The sequence below is a fragment of the Rhinolophus sinicus genome, chromosome 17, assembly GCF_057876585.1.
Source record: "Rhinolophus sinicus isolate RSI-liver-muscle chromosome 17, RSI-T2T, whole genome shotgun sequence".
NCBI lineage: Eukaryota > Metazoa > Chordata > Mammalia > Chiroptera > Rhinolophidae > Rhinolophus > Rhinolophus sinicus.
The window spans coordinates 19,017,174-19,035,387 of record NC_142517.1 but is presented as its reverse complement, the minus strand read 5'-3'; the positions used below and the strand labels follow the sequence as shown (position 1 = coordinate 19,035,387).

Genomic DNA, 18,214 nt, shown 5'->3' with positions numbered 1-18,214 from the left:
ATTAAAGTACCATAGGTAATTATTTTACTTTTATTAATAAACTATTTTGATGAGTATTTATGCAACAAAATGTATTTAAATTATATTTGGAGTTGCAAGTTCCATATCCTGTTTTTAAGATTACCACATGCTACTTCATTTCAAACAATGTATTTTGGAAACAAATATCATATCCATTTTTAAAACAATATATTTATATCAGCATAAACTTTATGTCACAAATATTTCCTCTTTAGTATGATGTATTCACTTTAATTTTATGGTGAGTCCAGATCTTTCTTTATGTTTGACATTTGGGAGAATCTCAATATAATGTGGTTAATTTTGCTTCGTGCTATGGTTCAATGACAGGTGAGAGTGTAATGGTTATAAAATATATGACCTCACCTCTGTGGTCTTCCCAAGCTCATCATTTTTTTTTAACAATTCCTTACAAATCTTCTCATCTTCACTTTTAGTTCTCTCTTCCTTTTTAAACCTGATTTGCTCTTCTTTTAGTTTGCATTGCCTATTTTTAATATGAGGTAGTTTCTGAGTACCTGTAATTTGGATGGCATATTGTACATTTTATGTTCACTTGTAGAATTCGTGTTTGAATTGAAACAAACATGCACACAATTACTGAACAATTACATTGTATCAAAACTTTTTACTCAAAAGTCAACATGTCACTACTTTATGCAAATTTTTGTAGGTTTGGCAAGATATATGTTCTCAAAAATAAAATAGTCTACAGAGAATAAAAATAAATTTAAAACTGCTTTTTATTGGATTTAACCAACAGAAACATTCATGGAAATATATGAATAAATGTTTATTTACTTTATTTTAAAATAGCATGGACTCTTTTAGCATGTACTCTTTTCCAGACCCTTAGCTCGGTGGACAAACTAAGATGAATAAGATATTTTTCCAACAATAAATACTCCAGCAGAGAAACAGGCATGCACACAAAATTGAACATATGTTAATTGCTACAGGGAAATAGTATAGCACTAAATGAGCATGAATAAGGGAATATAATGCCTTTAAGATAATATGGAAATTAATTTCTTTGCTTATTACAATTATAAAATCTGTAACATATTTTAATGCAATGCATTAAGTGCTCTAAGAGAAAGTACTACAGGACTTTAGCAAATATTGAAGGGTATGAATTACTGCCTGGAGGACTCAAGTAAGTCTTTAACAAGAAGTGATAGGCATGTCCTAAGATGAGAAAAAAGACAAGCCTCCAGTGAATAAGGAAAACAATTCAAAAATACATAGTGGTATAGGAAAGTGGGGCCTATTTGCAAAATTTCCTGATAGTTGAACTATTGTGTATATTTTAGTTTTATTTGGTTTTGCTTTTATACCTGGCAAGTGGCAGGAAATAAAGTTGAGTAAAGTAAGGTCATGTTCAGATTGTGAAAGATATTACATGTTAGCTGTGAAGGAGTTTGGTTTTTGTCTATAAACAATGGGAAGTATATTTTTATTACAGAATGGTAAATCTGTTGGATTGTCACAGTATGTCCCAGTGCTGATCACATTTTAAAGTGCACATGGATCAGCCTGTGATCTTGTTAAATTATAGATTGTCACCCCAATAAACTTGAATTAAAAAATAATGAGAAAAAAAGTTTAAGTCCTACATCAGATATATTAAATTAGAGTTTCTAGGGATGGGTCCAAAACCAAATCAAAACCAAAACAAACAAACAAAATGCCCATACGGCAGAAACACACAGACAAACACACACACTTCCTCGGATGTTTCTGATGAACCCTTACCCCAATACCCGACCTTTTGCATTTTCCAGACCACTCACTAGACCAGGTTACCAATGGTGAGAAATAAAACAAAACCAGCAAGGATGCAAAACAGAACCATATTTAAAGGAAAAATGAGTTGTATTTCATGAGTTTTATATGTCAGAGAGAAGAGGTTCAATAAATCTTGGATGCTTCTATTTTTTTTAATGGGAAATGGGATTCAATAGATAATAATAGCATAATTTAAGATAAAGAAGAAAGAATGGGATAAGACGGGAAGAGAATGTTCTTGGGTTTTGAGATGCTGACTTTGAGAAATGCGAACTTTTTTTTTTCAAAGTAAAGAAGTATAATAGGTATTAGCAAATATGTTTACAGACCTCAAAAATGATGATAGGGAAGTACACAGACCTACACACATATTCTATCTATGATTAATATATGGACAGGATGGTGGGCAAATGGAAAGTGAGTTTTGATTGTTTACAATTGGCATAATTATCCTGGGTATTATATATACATATATACATATATATACATGCATATACATATATGTATATAATACATACATATATATGTATGTATATACATATATACATGTATACATACATATACATACATATACATACATATATACATATATACATATATGCGTATGCGTATACATATACATATACATACATATACATATACATATACATATACATATACATATACATATACATATACATATACATATACATATACATATACATATACATATATATATATATATATATATATATATATATATATAAAGGGCATTATTGAAGCAGTTGAGATCACAGACATGGAGCACAAATGGCTGGTTCAAATCTGGCTTTACCACACATAGGATGAGTGGCCCTTAACAAGTCGTGACACCATCCTTTGCCTCAACGTCCTCATCTCTAAAATTGTCCTAACTACCTAGTAGCATGTTTAAGCACGCAAAGAGCTATTTTAGATGTACTGCTTAAAACAGTGCCCAGCAAATAGTAAATATGATGTATGAGTTTGCAGTAGAGGAAGGAATGTAGAATTCCAAGAGAAGAAAACCAAAAGGAGATTACTAAGAAATACAAATATTTAAAGCATATGTGGAAGAAGAGATGAAACTGAAAAGACTCAAATAGGAATAATCAGAAAAGTGAGTAGAGGCTATATATAGAGAGGTCAAGGAATGGAACAGTTAAAGAATTGTTCCAGCAGTGACTTATCCTCAGTTGAATTAAAAAACAAAACAAAAAACAAACAAACAAAATTGAAAATTTGTATTGGCTATGAAAACTAGAAGGTTGTGGTTGGCTTTAGGAAAACAAAGTTAATCAGTTAAATTGAGAAGCCAGAAGTAAGTTGTAATAGAATAAAGAATGACTAGGAGCCTGGAGAGTTCGTTCTTTTTTTTTGTTTTTTTGTTTTTTGTTTTTGTTTTTTGAAAATTAATGTAATGAACTGAAGTAGGATTTATACCATGGTAGTTGGAGAGATATGGAAAATAATGATTTTTCTTTTTATTTTCTTTGTGTTTTTTTCTTTTCTTTTTGGCTTGTTTCATTTTTTATTAATTTTTAAGAAGAATGTGGTTAGACATTGGCTATATAGCTTGAGAACAAGGGACCAATAGAAAGAGAAACGTTAATGAGGCAAACCAGTTGTTCTTAAAAGAACCCAGGTGATCTAGCAACTGAGTTATTTATTTTCCTAACTTGGGTTGAGAAGATTGGAAAAAGTTTGAGTACAAAGAAAAAAAAAATGGAGGTGGAGAGGAATTACACTAAAAAAGTCATTTATTTGGTAAACTTAGGTGGAACAATTTATTTAAAAAATAATTCTGATAAAATGTTCACAGCCATCAAATTTCCTAAAATGTTTGGTTTGAGTATTTCTTTCTTAAATGATCCCAAAATTCTGAATTTTCTTGAACAACATGGCAATTTCCAAGACCTAATAACCCACTTAGGCTGTTGTAGTACAGTGACATGAAAATTTAATAATGAAAACGTGAATAATTAAATTATGTACATAATTCTCTCAAAGAAAATAAAATTTAAAAATATGTTTCCAAAAAAATATATGTTTCCAATGTGAAAGTCATATTAATTTGGTAGAATCAATAAATTATAAGGACCTTCTATGCATTAGACCCCTTGAGAGTTTCTGTAATTATGAGGTAAGCTCATTAATCCTCTAACTCCTTTGATGTGGAGGCCAAGGGGGGGGGGGGGGGAAGTACCTGCTTGAAAAATGTTACAGGTCCTTGTATCAAGAAACATCAGTGCCTAAGCTGTCTCTGCATGTCTGATGGAATTTTAAGTGAATTCAACTCCGCTTTGTGTTAGGCATGTAGACTAAGTTGTCAGTTTTTAAATCTCTTCAGGTGATGAACTGGTCATTTTACATGCCACTGTTAAATGTATCAAATTGCAAAGGGCTCTTGGTCTCCTGGTCGAATTTAAAAATATCAATGGCTTCATTGCATTTCTATTCCTGTAAGTTAAGAATGTCGCTTTTGAATATCTACTATTTGACTTGTATGCTTACTTAAATTATAAATATGAATTTAGACTTTTTAAATGATAGCTGTTATTTTTGTTAAAATGTTGCCTATGTTATATTTTGAAAGTAATTTTCACTTATGAAATAAGTTATAGCTTCCTATTTTCCCCTCCATTAGCTCTTCTTCTGAAATTTGTTTTCACGTTGGTGATTCGCATTTCACTGAAGTAGAAAATCTTAACGTCTTTTACTTTTCACTTTTTCACTAGTGTTCTAATTAATCACGGATAATTCCTATTATTAATTTTTTGTTACACGTATTTCCACCTTTCCATATTCTTTACCACCAGCCATCTTAGTTCCCATCATCATGTAAAGTGTTTGTCCCCTTAATTCAATTTGTAAGTCATCTTATATTTGGATTAATCTTTACTAAATGTCAATTTTGTCTTGTTAGTTTCTATTTAAAAATAATTAGTGGACAAAAGTTTAACTCCAAACATTTTACTTTAGCTTTTGAGATCCTCCAATGTCTTTTCAAGACTATTTCACCAATGATAATATTATATATTACCAGTATTCTACATGAGATCAACCTCATCTATATTGATCTACTGATTATTTCTTGGATGTTCTTTGAACATTTTTGTCCTACCTGACCTGGAATATCCTCCCTCTTTCTGTTCTTTTATTACAATATCTACTGCATCTTTATTATTTTTAAGTTTTATTGCCCTCTATAAAGTCTTCTTGAGTGTAAATCTCATAATGTCTGTAATTTATACACAATATCATGTTTTATCATTCATCTCTTTAGCTAACATTATCTTTCCAAATAAATTATAAATTTATGGATTATTATTTTTATATACCATAGCATTTAAAAGAATGATTAGCAAAATGCATATAGTCAATACATGTTTACTGATTTGGGTAGAAAAAAGTTTAATTTACCCAAATCTACTTTTAAGGTTGATATTATATGGATTTCTTTGAGAATAGTTCACACAGAACATATATTTATCATGGCTCCACTTCTTAGTCTGTGAGTTTAAAACCGTTTCTTACCTTAAATGAGAATCTCTTGCGATGATACTGGCATTTTTGACTATCCAATCCAATTCTTATACAAAAATATAATCAATTGGCTGATTTATAAGGAATGCCATCATTTAATCAATAATGTTCCTCATATGTAGTGAATCTACGTAGCATTATGTCCTTCACAGTTTTCTTCAAAGTCATTATATCTATTCCAAATACATAAGAAAATTAAAACATCGAAATTTGACTTTTCAGCATCAGTGGATGTTAGTGAAACATTTCAAACCCCGACCCTAAGTAGAAGTTTTAATTTGAAATGCTTAATATCATTTTTTCTAAGTGAAATGAAGTCCCCATATCATTATCCAGTTTCATTTCTTTGTGCCTAAATTGAAATGCCAGAAATGATGGAGTAACTAACTGGATAGATATCAAATATATCATTCCTGTCCAGTTTTCTCTGAACACTTTTGGCCTTAGAAAAGTATTTAATTTTCTTTTGACATTTGGGTCCAAAATGAGTCTTTTAGAGGTGACCATGGGTCAAGAATGATTACAAGAAGTTCTGGATGTTAAATAACTAAAGCAATGATTAAGGTTTGGCCTTAAATTTTAGTTCTCCAGGTTTTTCCTAATATACACATGTTTTAATGTATCTGTGGAGATCAATTAGAGCAAATTTACCCTTTGGCAAATGTATTAAACTAGAGAATTATGAGGTTTATTTATATACTTTTAATACCTAAAATGTAGCACTGTTATCAAAATGTCCATTAAAAATATGGTCCTGATTTATGTGTGAATTGATTGTACTAAATGAAAAATTAACGAAGTATTTTAATATAAATTAACTAATTAATTTTAAGCTCTATTTCATTTTGTTACAAAGAATATACGTTATTTATTACACCCATCAACAAATCAGAGTAAAATTGTCCAGAACTGTATTTGAGTTTTAAAGTGCCTTTATCTTTAAAGTTACGTCTTTTCTATAAACTCTTCCTTAACAAAGCAAATATACTTCAAAGGTCAAAAGTGGGAATTATTTAAGTAATAAGTGGCAGACATTTCTCTAACTCTCTGATATATTTAAAGTAAATTTAAGGCAACAAAGTCATTCTAAAATTGTATATCGTTAATACTGTCCTTATTGTGTACAGTCAGCTCTGGTAAGAGTTTGTCCATTTTGTGCCATGTGTTCATGTATCATCCATTTACCAGCAACAGAAGTGAGGTTGATGAGCCTTCACTTCTGGGAATTTACACTGAAATAAGATCGAGAACTGAATATAATTATCAACAATGTAAGTTTCATTTGTTTAGTGAAAATGTCTCCTGATCAGAGTTATTTATTCGTTGATGCCATTGATAGGGTTATAAAAGAATATTTTGTAAAGTTATTGATATTTTAGTTTTGCTTTGAAGATAGAATGTAGCCATGAGAGGATGTGATAAGGGAAATGAAGGCAGAGGAACTAGTTTGAGCAAATGCAAGGTGGTGGGAAAATTAGTCAGTAGAGAAGGGGCAGGGATATTCAATTCATTGTTTTCTATAGCTGCAAAAGCATTGGGAAGGAATAATTGGAAATAAATTTGGAATGGTAAGTTTTATTTCAATTAAAATTGTATAATCGTTAATTCATTGGACAAAACAAATGTACTTTGAGTACTTTGAGTAAATGGGAAGGTGAAATTGAACAGTGTTAGAAACGCATGCAGCAGCCTGGGAAATTCTTTCATGGGAAGAGAGATTAAAGGGATGAAATCAGAAAAAAAATAAACCTAGAATCTGATATATCACAATCTCATATTAAAATAAATGCCTCACATTAAAATTAATGAGTGCATGTATTAGGGAAAGAGTGTTGGAAATAAACAAGAATGCACACAAGTGATATTTCAGAGGTTGTATCTCAAAGACTTGAAAATTGATTGAGAATCACCGAAAACGGAACATGGATAATTTTTGGTGGAAGGGGAATGAGTTTAGTTTTCATATAAAGAATTTGAAATTAAAATACGCTATCCCAACTGAATGCTAACTGAGGGTTTGGGAATTGCAGGATTATATTTTGGGCAAGTTGAAGATCCAAGGAGAAAATGTAATCGATGCCATGAAATACGATGATGTTGTAAAGGAGAAAGCAAAAGGAGGAAAGAGAAAGAGGAACAGAATCATAATTCCCTTTTGTCTTTGAACCATATTACTAATTTTCTCCCTCTTTTCTTTTATCCATAGGTATACCCAAACCTTCCCCAAATTATAAAACCCCTGACCACATGCCTAGAATAGTGCATTCCCTAAAGCCCATCGATCTCTTTAGATTGAAGCTTCTTATAAGCGCGATCTCAAATTGCTTAACTTCTGCAATTTGCCAATTGAACCTTGACGGGATTAGTTACTTCTTAAAAGCCTTCTTCTGTGAATTACCACTGAAATCCGATTTGTTTTAATTTTTAAACTCACTCTTGTTTCTTGGTTCTACTGGTTTCTTTCTAGTCTCACTTCTGTGCTTTTCTTAACCTGTTTCTGAAATATTAGACTTATCGAAGACTTGTTGAGCTCATATAATGTGCCAAGCACTGAGTATTAAGAAATAATCAATCAAAACAGGACCTAAGACTAAGAGGAAATAATTGAAAGCCGTGTGGCCCTGCCTGTTTCCCAGATAGGTTTCCTGAAAAAAGAAGCAATATATCAATTGATGATAGGGAATACAAGGAAACATATTTTAAGAGTTTAAACACATTTGACAAGTATTCCTTGATAAATGTTTTCCTTTCTCATGTTTTTGATTCTACGTTTTATTTCTTTAAACATTTTTCAGCATAATTATGTTACATTCTTGTCCAAATCTTTTTATTTATTTATTTATTTATTTATTTATTTATTTATTTATTTATTTTTTAAGTTTATTGGAGTGATAAACTTAGTGGATTTAGTGGATAGTAAAATTACATCTTTTGGAGCAAAAATTAATATAAGACCTGATGTTATTTTAATATAAGACTAGATATATAATATAATGTATTATATATATATATATATATATATATATATATATATATATATATATATATATATATAATATTTGGTATAATATAATATAATAAATATAATATAACACTGGGTCTTACATTAATTTTTGCTCCAAAAGATGCATTAGAGCTGATGGTCAGCTAGGTCCTATTATCAGGGAAACACGGTAGGTTTCAAGTGTCAAATTCTGTAATACACCATCTATATATCACATTGTTTAGTCAACACCCAGAGTCAGTTCTCCCTCCATCACCATATATTTGACCCCCTTTACCGTCATCTACCACCCCCCTCTCCCCTTACCGTCTGGTAACCACTAAACTGTTGTCTGTGTCTACGAGTTTTTGTTTATTTGTCTTGTTCCTTTGTTGCTTTCTATTTTCTGAAATTTCACGGTTCATGGTCATTTCACCTTACTCTTGCTCATAATACCTTATCTTACCATGCGTTTTATTACGTCAGAATATGAGTTCAGGTTAAAGAGAACTTCATTTTTTAGAATCTTGGGTAGTCTGGGCTGATGATTGTATAATAGTTCTTCTGAAAGGGGTTTCTGTTCACTTCTGTCTCTGAGCTGTGAGACACCCACATGTGACACTGCTCTTTAGTTGAATTTTTCAGCTTGGAGTTTTCCAAAGATTATGTGTTTATAGTTAAAATCTCAAACCTGGCATAGGGCAGAAATGTGGTTAATTAAGGAGAAATACGTTCCTCCTACACAGGGTAGCAAAGACAACTTTCCTTATCATTTCCCTCTTGCCAGTGGGCTGATTTATTACTATCTTTCTTATACTAAGATGACTTTTATTTTGCTCTAGTGTTACCTGGTGTTCTGTAGCACCTCTTTTTCTAGACAAGTTTGGAAACTCTGTCTGTGTAATCCGCCCATATTTTGGTTACTATGATCCCAAATTCCTAGTGCTGACGTCTACTCTAATTTTTACATTGTTTTCCTTGTGGCTCCATTACTTTACTGAAACCTCGGTATGCATTTCTGGAAGCAGTGGAATAGAGCTTTTAGGGAGTGGTCACACTATCTTTTCCATCAAATGATTAGAATTATAAGTATTTTAATTTGTGTTAAAACAATTTCAATTATCTTCTAAAATTTTGGAATATTCAGCTTTTTTATTTCAAACTTGAGAACGAAGTTATTGAACATCTCCTTTATTTTATTGCAGCTGTTCTGATTGCTTCACTTAACTTATTTATTTTGTGATAATCAATGTTCATTTACCTTTTCCTGTACAATGCTCCCTGTTTGCCCTGCGTATGCCTCCTTTGGTGGAAGTATTTTCATACATAGTCAAAATGTATTTAATTTAGATTTTTGTTATTGTAATAACAGTTTAGAGTTTACTCTTTCAACAAGGTTCCAAATTTGAGGCAGATTTTTTCTTTAGTGATTTCCCAATCTTGTAGCATATTTGAACCAAGCATATAAATTTGAAACATCTGTCTGAGTATGAATTTGCTCATTTACTTGACAAACACATTTCAGAATATTAGCTTGAATAAGTCCTGTATTTGGTCTGGTTGTGAAATGCATAATAAAATGTAACAGACATTTTGTTGTTCGATCGTATTTTACAAAACTGCTATGGCAGGCAATAAAAAAATGGGGGGGGGTGTAATCTATAGGTCATATAATAAAAATCTTAGAATTCATGTTGAAAACCTAATCAATTGTTACTTAAATATTTTTTTCAGCTCTTCTTCAAGTGACAATTTCACTTAGCAAAGTAGAGCTCAGTGTGGGTGAATCTAAATTCTTCACATGTACAGGTACGTGTTTCTACAAATATTTTCAGATAACTCGTTTTATGCTTTAATTATTTAGTATATATTGGCAAATTTTAAGTGATGAAAACTCAATTCTCTAAGAATAATATCTTATGTTATCATTGGGTTTATAATGATTGGATAAGTGTTAACCATATTTTGCATATTAAACAATATGAATTTTTTTATATTAATTTTTGTCATTAATTTTGACTGTGAAACAAATTAGCTCATTTATTTTGAAAATAACTTAATATGAAACATAACGTATGCACAATACTTAAATCAATTCAAATATCATTCCTGTCTAAATATTATTAGGATGAATGTAAATATTATAGCTAAGCTAGCTATCTTTGTAAAAATGCAAAAAATAAATTAGATATGGTGTACAGCACTAGAGTTACACCTGCTGAAAATTTTAGAAAAAAGCAAATAAAATCCATCCTTATGGAGAGTGATTTAAAAAAACAAAAGGTAGTTTATTTAATCAGGAAAAAATCGCAAGATTTCTGTGACTATTAATCAAAAATATCATATATCATAATACCTGTGGGAAATTATGTGGACCTCATTCCATTTAATCATGCATATGCAGAACTTTTTCAGAAGACATTTAATGTTTCTCTTCTTTATTAAATTTATTGCGGTGACATTGGTTAATAAAATTATATAGGTTTCAAGTGTACAATTCTAAAATACATTATCTCTATATTGCATTGTATGTTCACTACCCAAAGTCAAATCACCATATATTTGACCCCCTGTACCCTTTCCTATTACTCCTCTACCCCCTCACCCTCTGGTAATCAAGAAACTGTTGTCTGTGTCTGTGAGTTTTTGCTTGTTTGTTTGTCTTGTTAATTTGTTGTTTTCAGTTTTATATACCACATATGAGTGAAATCATATGGTTCTAGACTTTTTCTGACTTATTTCGCTTAGCATGATAATCTCAAGATCCATCCATGTTGTCCCAAATGGCACTAATTCATATTTTTATGGCCAAATAATAGTCCATTGTGTATATATACATATATGTACACATATATATGTTTGTGTATATATATATATATATATACACACACACACACATATATATACGTATATATGTGTGTTTGTGTGTGCATATATATATATATATATATATATATATATATATATATATATAGCACATCTTCTTGATCCAATCATCTACTGAAGGACACTTTGATTGTTTGCATGTCTTGGTCACCATGAATAATGCTGCGTTGAGCATAGGGGTACATGTGTCTTTATGGATAAATATTTTCAGAATTTTTGGGGTAGATACCCAGGAGAGGGATTGCTGGGTCATATGGAATTCTACTCTGAATTTTTTGTCTAATCTCCATACTATTTTCCATAGTGGCTGTACCAATTTACACTCCTACCAGCAGTGTATGACGATTCCTTTTTCTTCATCAATACTTTTTATTAATAGCCAATCTGACATGTATGAAGGTGGTATCTCATTGTGGTTTTGATTTACATTTCCCTAATAGCTAGTGAAATTGAGCATTTTTTCATATACCCATTGGCCGTTTGTATGTCTTCTTGGGAGAAGTGTCTGTTCAGATCCTCTGCCCCTTTTTTAATTGGGTTGTTTGTTTTTTGATTGTTGAGTTGAGAGTTCTTTATGTATTTTGGATTATTAGCCCCTTATCAGAGGTTTTGTTTGCAAATATCTTCTCCCAATGTGTTGGTTGCCTCTTTGTTTCATTGACATTTTCTTTTCCTGTGCAGAAGCTGTTTAGTTAGATTCAGTCCCATTCTTTTTTGCTTTTACTTCCCTTTCCTTTGAGGTCTAATTTGTAAAATAATTTCTAAAGTCAATGTCCACAAGTTTAGTACTTATATTTTCTTCTCTGTAAGTTATTGTTTTAGGTGTTATATTTAGGTGTTTGATCAATTTTGAGTTAATTTGGATGTATGGTGACAGATAGTAGTCTAGTTTTAGAAGACATTTAAATACTTAAGTATCAAATTCTAATTGAGTGTACTATAGAACTCATAAATGAACACATGATACTTCTCTTTACCTTCATCATATTTATTTTATTTGTAAAAACCTTCACACCTATAATTTTAAAAATTATTCATTTAGTGCCAAAATTTCTTTTTAGAGTAATTTTAAATCATTTCTGTTTCTGTTTATATGTAAGCAATTCAAAACTGGATTTAAATAGGCATTTCTGAAATAAAATGCATTATAAAAGTTGTCTTGAAAATGGCATAGCATATTTATTATTATTATTATTAAAATCAATAAAAATAGAAACCTAGACCCAATAACATATCCATGGTATATGGATTATATATTATCATATATTATAACTGTATATAGCATATATTATATGTTATGTTATTTTCTGTTAAGTTAATCATGTATTATGAAAAACTAATAGAGGCTATGATTCTTCATATGTTTGCCTTCTTGAAGGTCTGAATTGTTAGGTCTGTTGATGCATATTTTTGTATATTGAGAAATAGAAAAGCAGAGACCAAGGGAGAGATTGGTTCAACATTATTTATTGTGTCATCAGAACTTTGAAATAAGAATGTAGGTCATTGCTTCTACACCTCATCTATATTTCATGCACAAAAATGCACATCGTATCACATAATCACAGAAGAATGAAATATTTAGAAGTCAGTTTTGAAAATGAAAGTGTATTATTTTCTCAGTTGCATATCATGATCATATAAATTATGTAACTGCCTGTTTATTACATAAGGTAAAATTAGGACATCACTTGAAATTATGAATTAACATTGTTCAGCGGTACTGTTTTGCTCTTAATATTAAGGCAAAACAATTAATTTTTTTCTTTTTATATGAAGATAACCAAGATCAGTCCTGTTATTATGGCACTCTCCCTATTTATGTTAAATATAGTATAAAACAAGAATCTAAAAATAAAGATGTGGGAAACCCATGCAGAAAACTCACCTGTATTTTTTTCCACTACAATGGTAACTATGTTGATACAACTCCAAAGTTTACTTGTGTCTTAAAACATAGACACCTGAAACTCAAGAAATAAATATGTCTTAAATTTAGGCTAGTCAGAGGTAATCAAACCCTCAGAGAGCTAAATGAGAGTCTATCATGTATAGCAAACAATTTTTTATACTATATTTACAAGAAAATAAAAAGTTCTGTGGTATTTATTAGTTTTCCGTACTCCAGTCTTATCAATAAAATAACACAAAAGTTTTATTGGAAATTATCACTTACTAGAGATGCCAAAAAAAAGAATTACGACCTTCTCTGAAAATCCCGAATAAACTCTCCATGATAATCAAATTTTATACTGTATTATTCAGAATAAAATTTCTGAAATATTTCAAAGTATCCTATATAATTTACTGTATAAAATATTTTGTGTAGTCTAAAGTTACAGTGATGTTCATTTAAATTATTCTTTTCTGACTGCTGTACGGAGGAGGGACATAATGAAATGCCCCCCTAAATGAGTTATCCTATAAGCACTGTAGTATCATGGTCTGTTCAGAAAAACTGGAGATAACATAATTGAGATCCATTTAAGATTTAACTAAACTTTCTTTCATACTTTTTGCTCCAGCATGTCTAATTTGATATAGAAAGGATACTAATTTGTTTCTGAATCCATTTCTTGGGGGGAAAAAATAAGAAGGAACAATTTTCTTCAAAGAGGTCCTGCAGATGTTCGCTAACTTTATACATTTCCCCCTGATACTTTTGAGTTAATAGTGTATGCTGCTTCCACAAATTATCTTTCAAGTAATTAGGTGAAATACATCCTTTTGGTGACTAAAAGCAAATACGGGGAGCTTCAACTTTTAAAAAAAGGATAATAACCTAGATTCTGAATTGGAAAACTTAAATATATGTTTACTCTGTAATGATTTGGTTGTAATTGCCTAGCAGTGTATAAGTATCATTTCAACGCATTCTAATTATCATATGATTAAATAGTTAACAGTTTTAGATTAAAATGATGAAAGTAAGCATATCAACTGGGAAAAGAGATCAGGGCTTCCTATTAAAAATAGTATTTGGCTTGATCTGTACAACTATAACAACTTGGGATATTATTTCAAAATTTAGTATTGTCAAAAGCCAAAGTTCAATTTGTAGAAGATTTACATTTTTATGAGCCCTGCTTTATCAGAGAAAGAAGTTTGGTCCCCTGACCCTAGTAAAAAGAATGGAACAGGTGAAATAAATCATGTTAGTGATAGTGTTTCTTTCAGATGTATCTATCAAGTATAATTTATGTCTGATGCCATGTCCAAGGCAATTTCATAATTTAATGAAGTAATAATCCATAGACTAGTATGGTAAAGATTCAACTATTAGAGTTTAAATATTGTACCAAATGTTTCCTGTGGAACTTTTGGGTTTTGCTTACTCAAATGGGCACGTTGGATAAATAAGGATGGAGATGTATTCTAACATTTGTGTTTACTTTCAATTTTGTAAGACTTTTACATTTCCAGTCTTTTCTCATTTACATTTTTTTTCTAAATTGTTAAAAGTTGTTAGATAATAAGTACATGCCAACGTGAAAACAAACACTTGAAACAAATTTTCTAACATTTCTTTTCCATGACTCTTTGTAGCAATTGGTGAACCTGAGAGTATAGATTGGTATAATCCTCAAGGAGAGAAGATCATTTCAACACAGAGGGTAGTGGTGCAAAAGGAAGGTGTTAGGTCACGATTAACAATCTACAATGCAAATATAGAAGATGCAGGGATATATCGTTGTCAAGCAACGGACGCCAAAGGACAGACACAAGAAGCTACAGTCGTTTTGGAAATTTACCGTAAGTCATGTGTTTATCAGTTGATTGAAATTGTGGTCGTGTAAAAATTCGAACAGAATAAAATACATTTAATTAAAACTAACACTCATTTAGAGCTCTGTGCTAATCACTGTTCTAAGACCTTAACAGTTTATGATCAGCTTGTTTGTGTTTTACCATAGTGGCTCTCTAAAATAAAATAAAGAATAGGTAATAGTTGACCATAAACATTGTAGATGGAGTCAGTTATGTTGGTTGAATAATACAGATGGAGATATTTTAATGTCCTTAGGCCATTAAGAATCTGCTAGATAAGTAGAGAACAGTAGTTTCATTTAGTGGTATGAAATTTATAGTACTTTTTCACTCTAAAATCAAAGGTCATGGTTAGAGCAAATGGAATTGCATATGTGATAGCAGCAAGCAGTCTAGAATGAGAGCTGGGGGAGGGTCAGTGAACAGGAGTAGACAAAAAAAGCTGAAAACTCATCTCATGGAGAATACATACTATCTAGCTGGATTCTTCGCTGCCAGGCATTTCATTCACAAGCGTTTCCACGCTTACACTTTAGTTTATGATTTGAGATGGATTGTTTCTTGCATTCCTTTCCCCTTCTTACATTTAGGGATCATTAACCTGTTTAGGAGCACTGTTGACTCTCTGGGTCTGAAACCTGTCTCCATCACTTCCTTTTGGGGTCTTTAGCAATCGCCTAACCTTTGTGTCTTCAGTTTCTTCATCTATAAAATAGATAACATAGTAGATTATTTTTGAGGACTGCACTAATTAATATTGCATAAAGTGCTTAGAACAATGCCTTATGATTGAGTGTGGTACGTAGTTAACATTTCTACCAGGGGAAAATTATAAAAATGTTTAGAAAACATTTATAAGACATCTCTTCCTTATAGCTTTGTTTGTTTGTTTGTTTTTTTGTTTGTTTTTTTTTTGTTTTTTGTTTTTTTTTTTTAATTTTTTATTGTTGTTTGTTTGCTTGCTTGCTTGTTTTATTCTATAAATAAAATTAAAAAAAAAAAAAAAAAAGAAAGAAAGAAAGCATTGCCACAACATGACTTCCTCTTTGATGACCAGGGCAATTTGTAGACACATTGTTACCCTCCTTTTTTCCTGCTTTGGCTTTTTCTCTCCCTCTGTTCCTCAAGAAATTTTTACTATTTATGTGACCCCTACTGAACCTATTTCATACATAGAAAAAAAATTGAAATAGTCACTTCATAGACATAATGTTTGGAAAGATTGCACATTACTTTAAATTATACCAAGCAAGCTCCCTGATGTTTTATTTGTGAAGGTAAAGTACTGTTTTTATTTTCCTTGGAAGAACAACAGATTACTCTCATGAAAATTTCTAATCAGGCATAAATAACCACGTTCATTCATTGTACATATTCACTGGGCGTTTATTACATTAGGTGTCTACTACATGGCAGACGATATTTTAAGTCCTAGAGACTCAGTAGTGACTAAAACAGAATATGTCTCAGGCCACTTGGTACTTATATTTTAGTGAGCAGAGACAGACAAACAATAAATGAGCTTAAAAACTACATAGATGCTGGCTATACATGTCATAGTATACTATAGTAAAGAAATTAAGTGGAGTAGAGACAGAGAGTTGAAATGGGAAGAGAGCGATGGCTATTTTCTCTGCAGAGGTCCAGCAGAACTCTGAAGAAATCAAAGAGTGCAAATTCTCGGGGGTGTGAACAAACCTGAAGTGTTGAAGATACCGCAAAGAGGACAGTTTGCCTGGAGCACAGATACTAGGAAGAGAGGAGAAATTGGGGTCAGAGCTGCAGGGCAGACTCCAGTTCATATAAGACCCTAGTGTGGGATTGTGAAGTGAGGATTTATAAGGTAGAGGAATGCAATTATCTAGCTTAAGATTTTAAAGGACCTAACTATAACTAATTATTTTATTAATAACATCAATCATCACAGATTCTGGACTATGTTATTAGGAGAAATAAGTGGTAATACTTTTATGGTTTGTTTTACTTTCTTGATACAGAAAAACTCACTTTCAGAGAAGTGGTGTCGCCTCAAGAATTCAAACAAGGGGAGGATGCGGAAGTGGTTTGCCGAGTTAGCAGTTCGCCTGCACCTGTTGTCAGCTGGTTGTATCATAATGAGGAAGTCACCGCTATTTCCGACAGTTAGTATTTTGGTAACTCCCTACGTTATATGTTCTAATAACACTGTGATTTTTTCTTTAAAGACTGAATCTACTTAACCGAATATAGAAATTGGAATTTTCGACCCTAAGCATCAAGCAACTACTTGAGAAACTTAAAGCTCTAAATTAGGGGCTGGCAAACTATGGACCTCAAGCCAAATTCAGCGTCTCTGCTGTTTTCGTAAGATACTATGAGAATGCAGACAAGCCTGATTGTTACATAGTTGTATGGCTGCTTTGGGGGCAGGGTTCAGCAGCTGTGACACAGATGATTTGGCCTGTGAAGCCTACAATGGTTAGCATCTGGAGATTTACAGAAAAAGGTTGATGGCCCTGCTCTATCCAAGAAGAAATGACATACAAACAGTACAAGGATACTAAGTAAACCAAGGAATCAATCCTGGTGCATTCAAATTGTACATATTATAATTCAAATGTGATTTCACGGGTTTACTATATATAAAGTAAAAATAATATCTGTTTGAACCCTGTTGGTTATTCTGACACTGTTTTTTCAAAGATACCTGTATGTTCTAAATATTATGGTAAGATGCATGTGGATAAGAGGAAGAAAAATACATTCATTTAAATTGTCTTTATGATTTTGATGCAGATTGAGCTGAAATTCTAGAATAATATGACATCTCATACTGAGAGCATAATTTGCTTACATTATGTTACTTTACCATTGTGCATTGGGAGCGTTTTTCAATTTAGAATATTTTTCAGTGCACCTGCGTTGCATATAGTTATAAAATAATTGAATCTTTTTAAATACTTTCCATCTTGGATGATTCTGTTTTGTGTTTATAAGAGATGCAAGTTTCACAGCATAAAGGAGAAAAAGCAGAGTATCTGTTTTTTAATATATACAGAAAACATGTCAAAATCATTTAATAGTCTTTTTTTTTATTTTAGAGAGAATTTTTGGACTTGGCATTTCAATGCCTGTCAGTTATTGACTAAAACTCATTTTTCTATTATAATTTACTGAGAAATAATATTTTATTGTCTCTTACTTTATTTTAGGATAATAGCTTTATGTTTCATTAACAAATCCCAT

The 18,214-nt window shown here is 31.3% G+C and overlaps 1 protein-coding gene across 2 annotated transcripts in view; it reads left to right on the top strand.

Annotated features, from left to right (window-relative positions):
- Nucleotides 1–18,214, top strand: part of NCAM2 (neural cell adhesion molecule 2) — a 446,058-nt gene that overhangs the window by 246,626 nt on the left and 181,218 nt on the right. For both annotated transcript variants that reach the window (XM_088794499.1, XM_088794500.1), the window contains exons 2-4: nucleotides 10,070–10,144; nucleotides 14,768–14,974; nucleotides 16,987–17,130. In XM_088794499.1, the coding sequence (XP_088650625.1) occupies nucleotides 10,070–10,144; nucleotides 14,768–14,974; nucleotides 16,987–17,130 (426 nt within the window). The remainder of the gene's footprint in view (nucleotides 1–10,069; nucleotides 10,145–14,767; nucleotides 14,975–16,986; nucleotides 17,131–18,214) is intronic.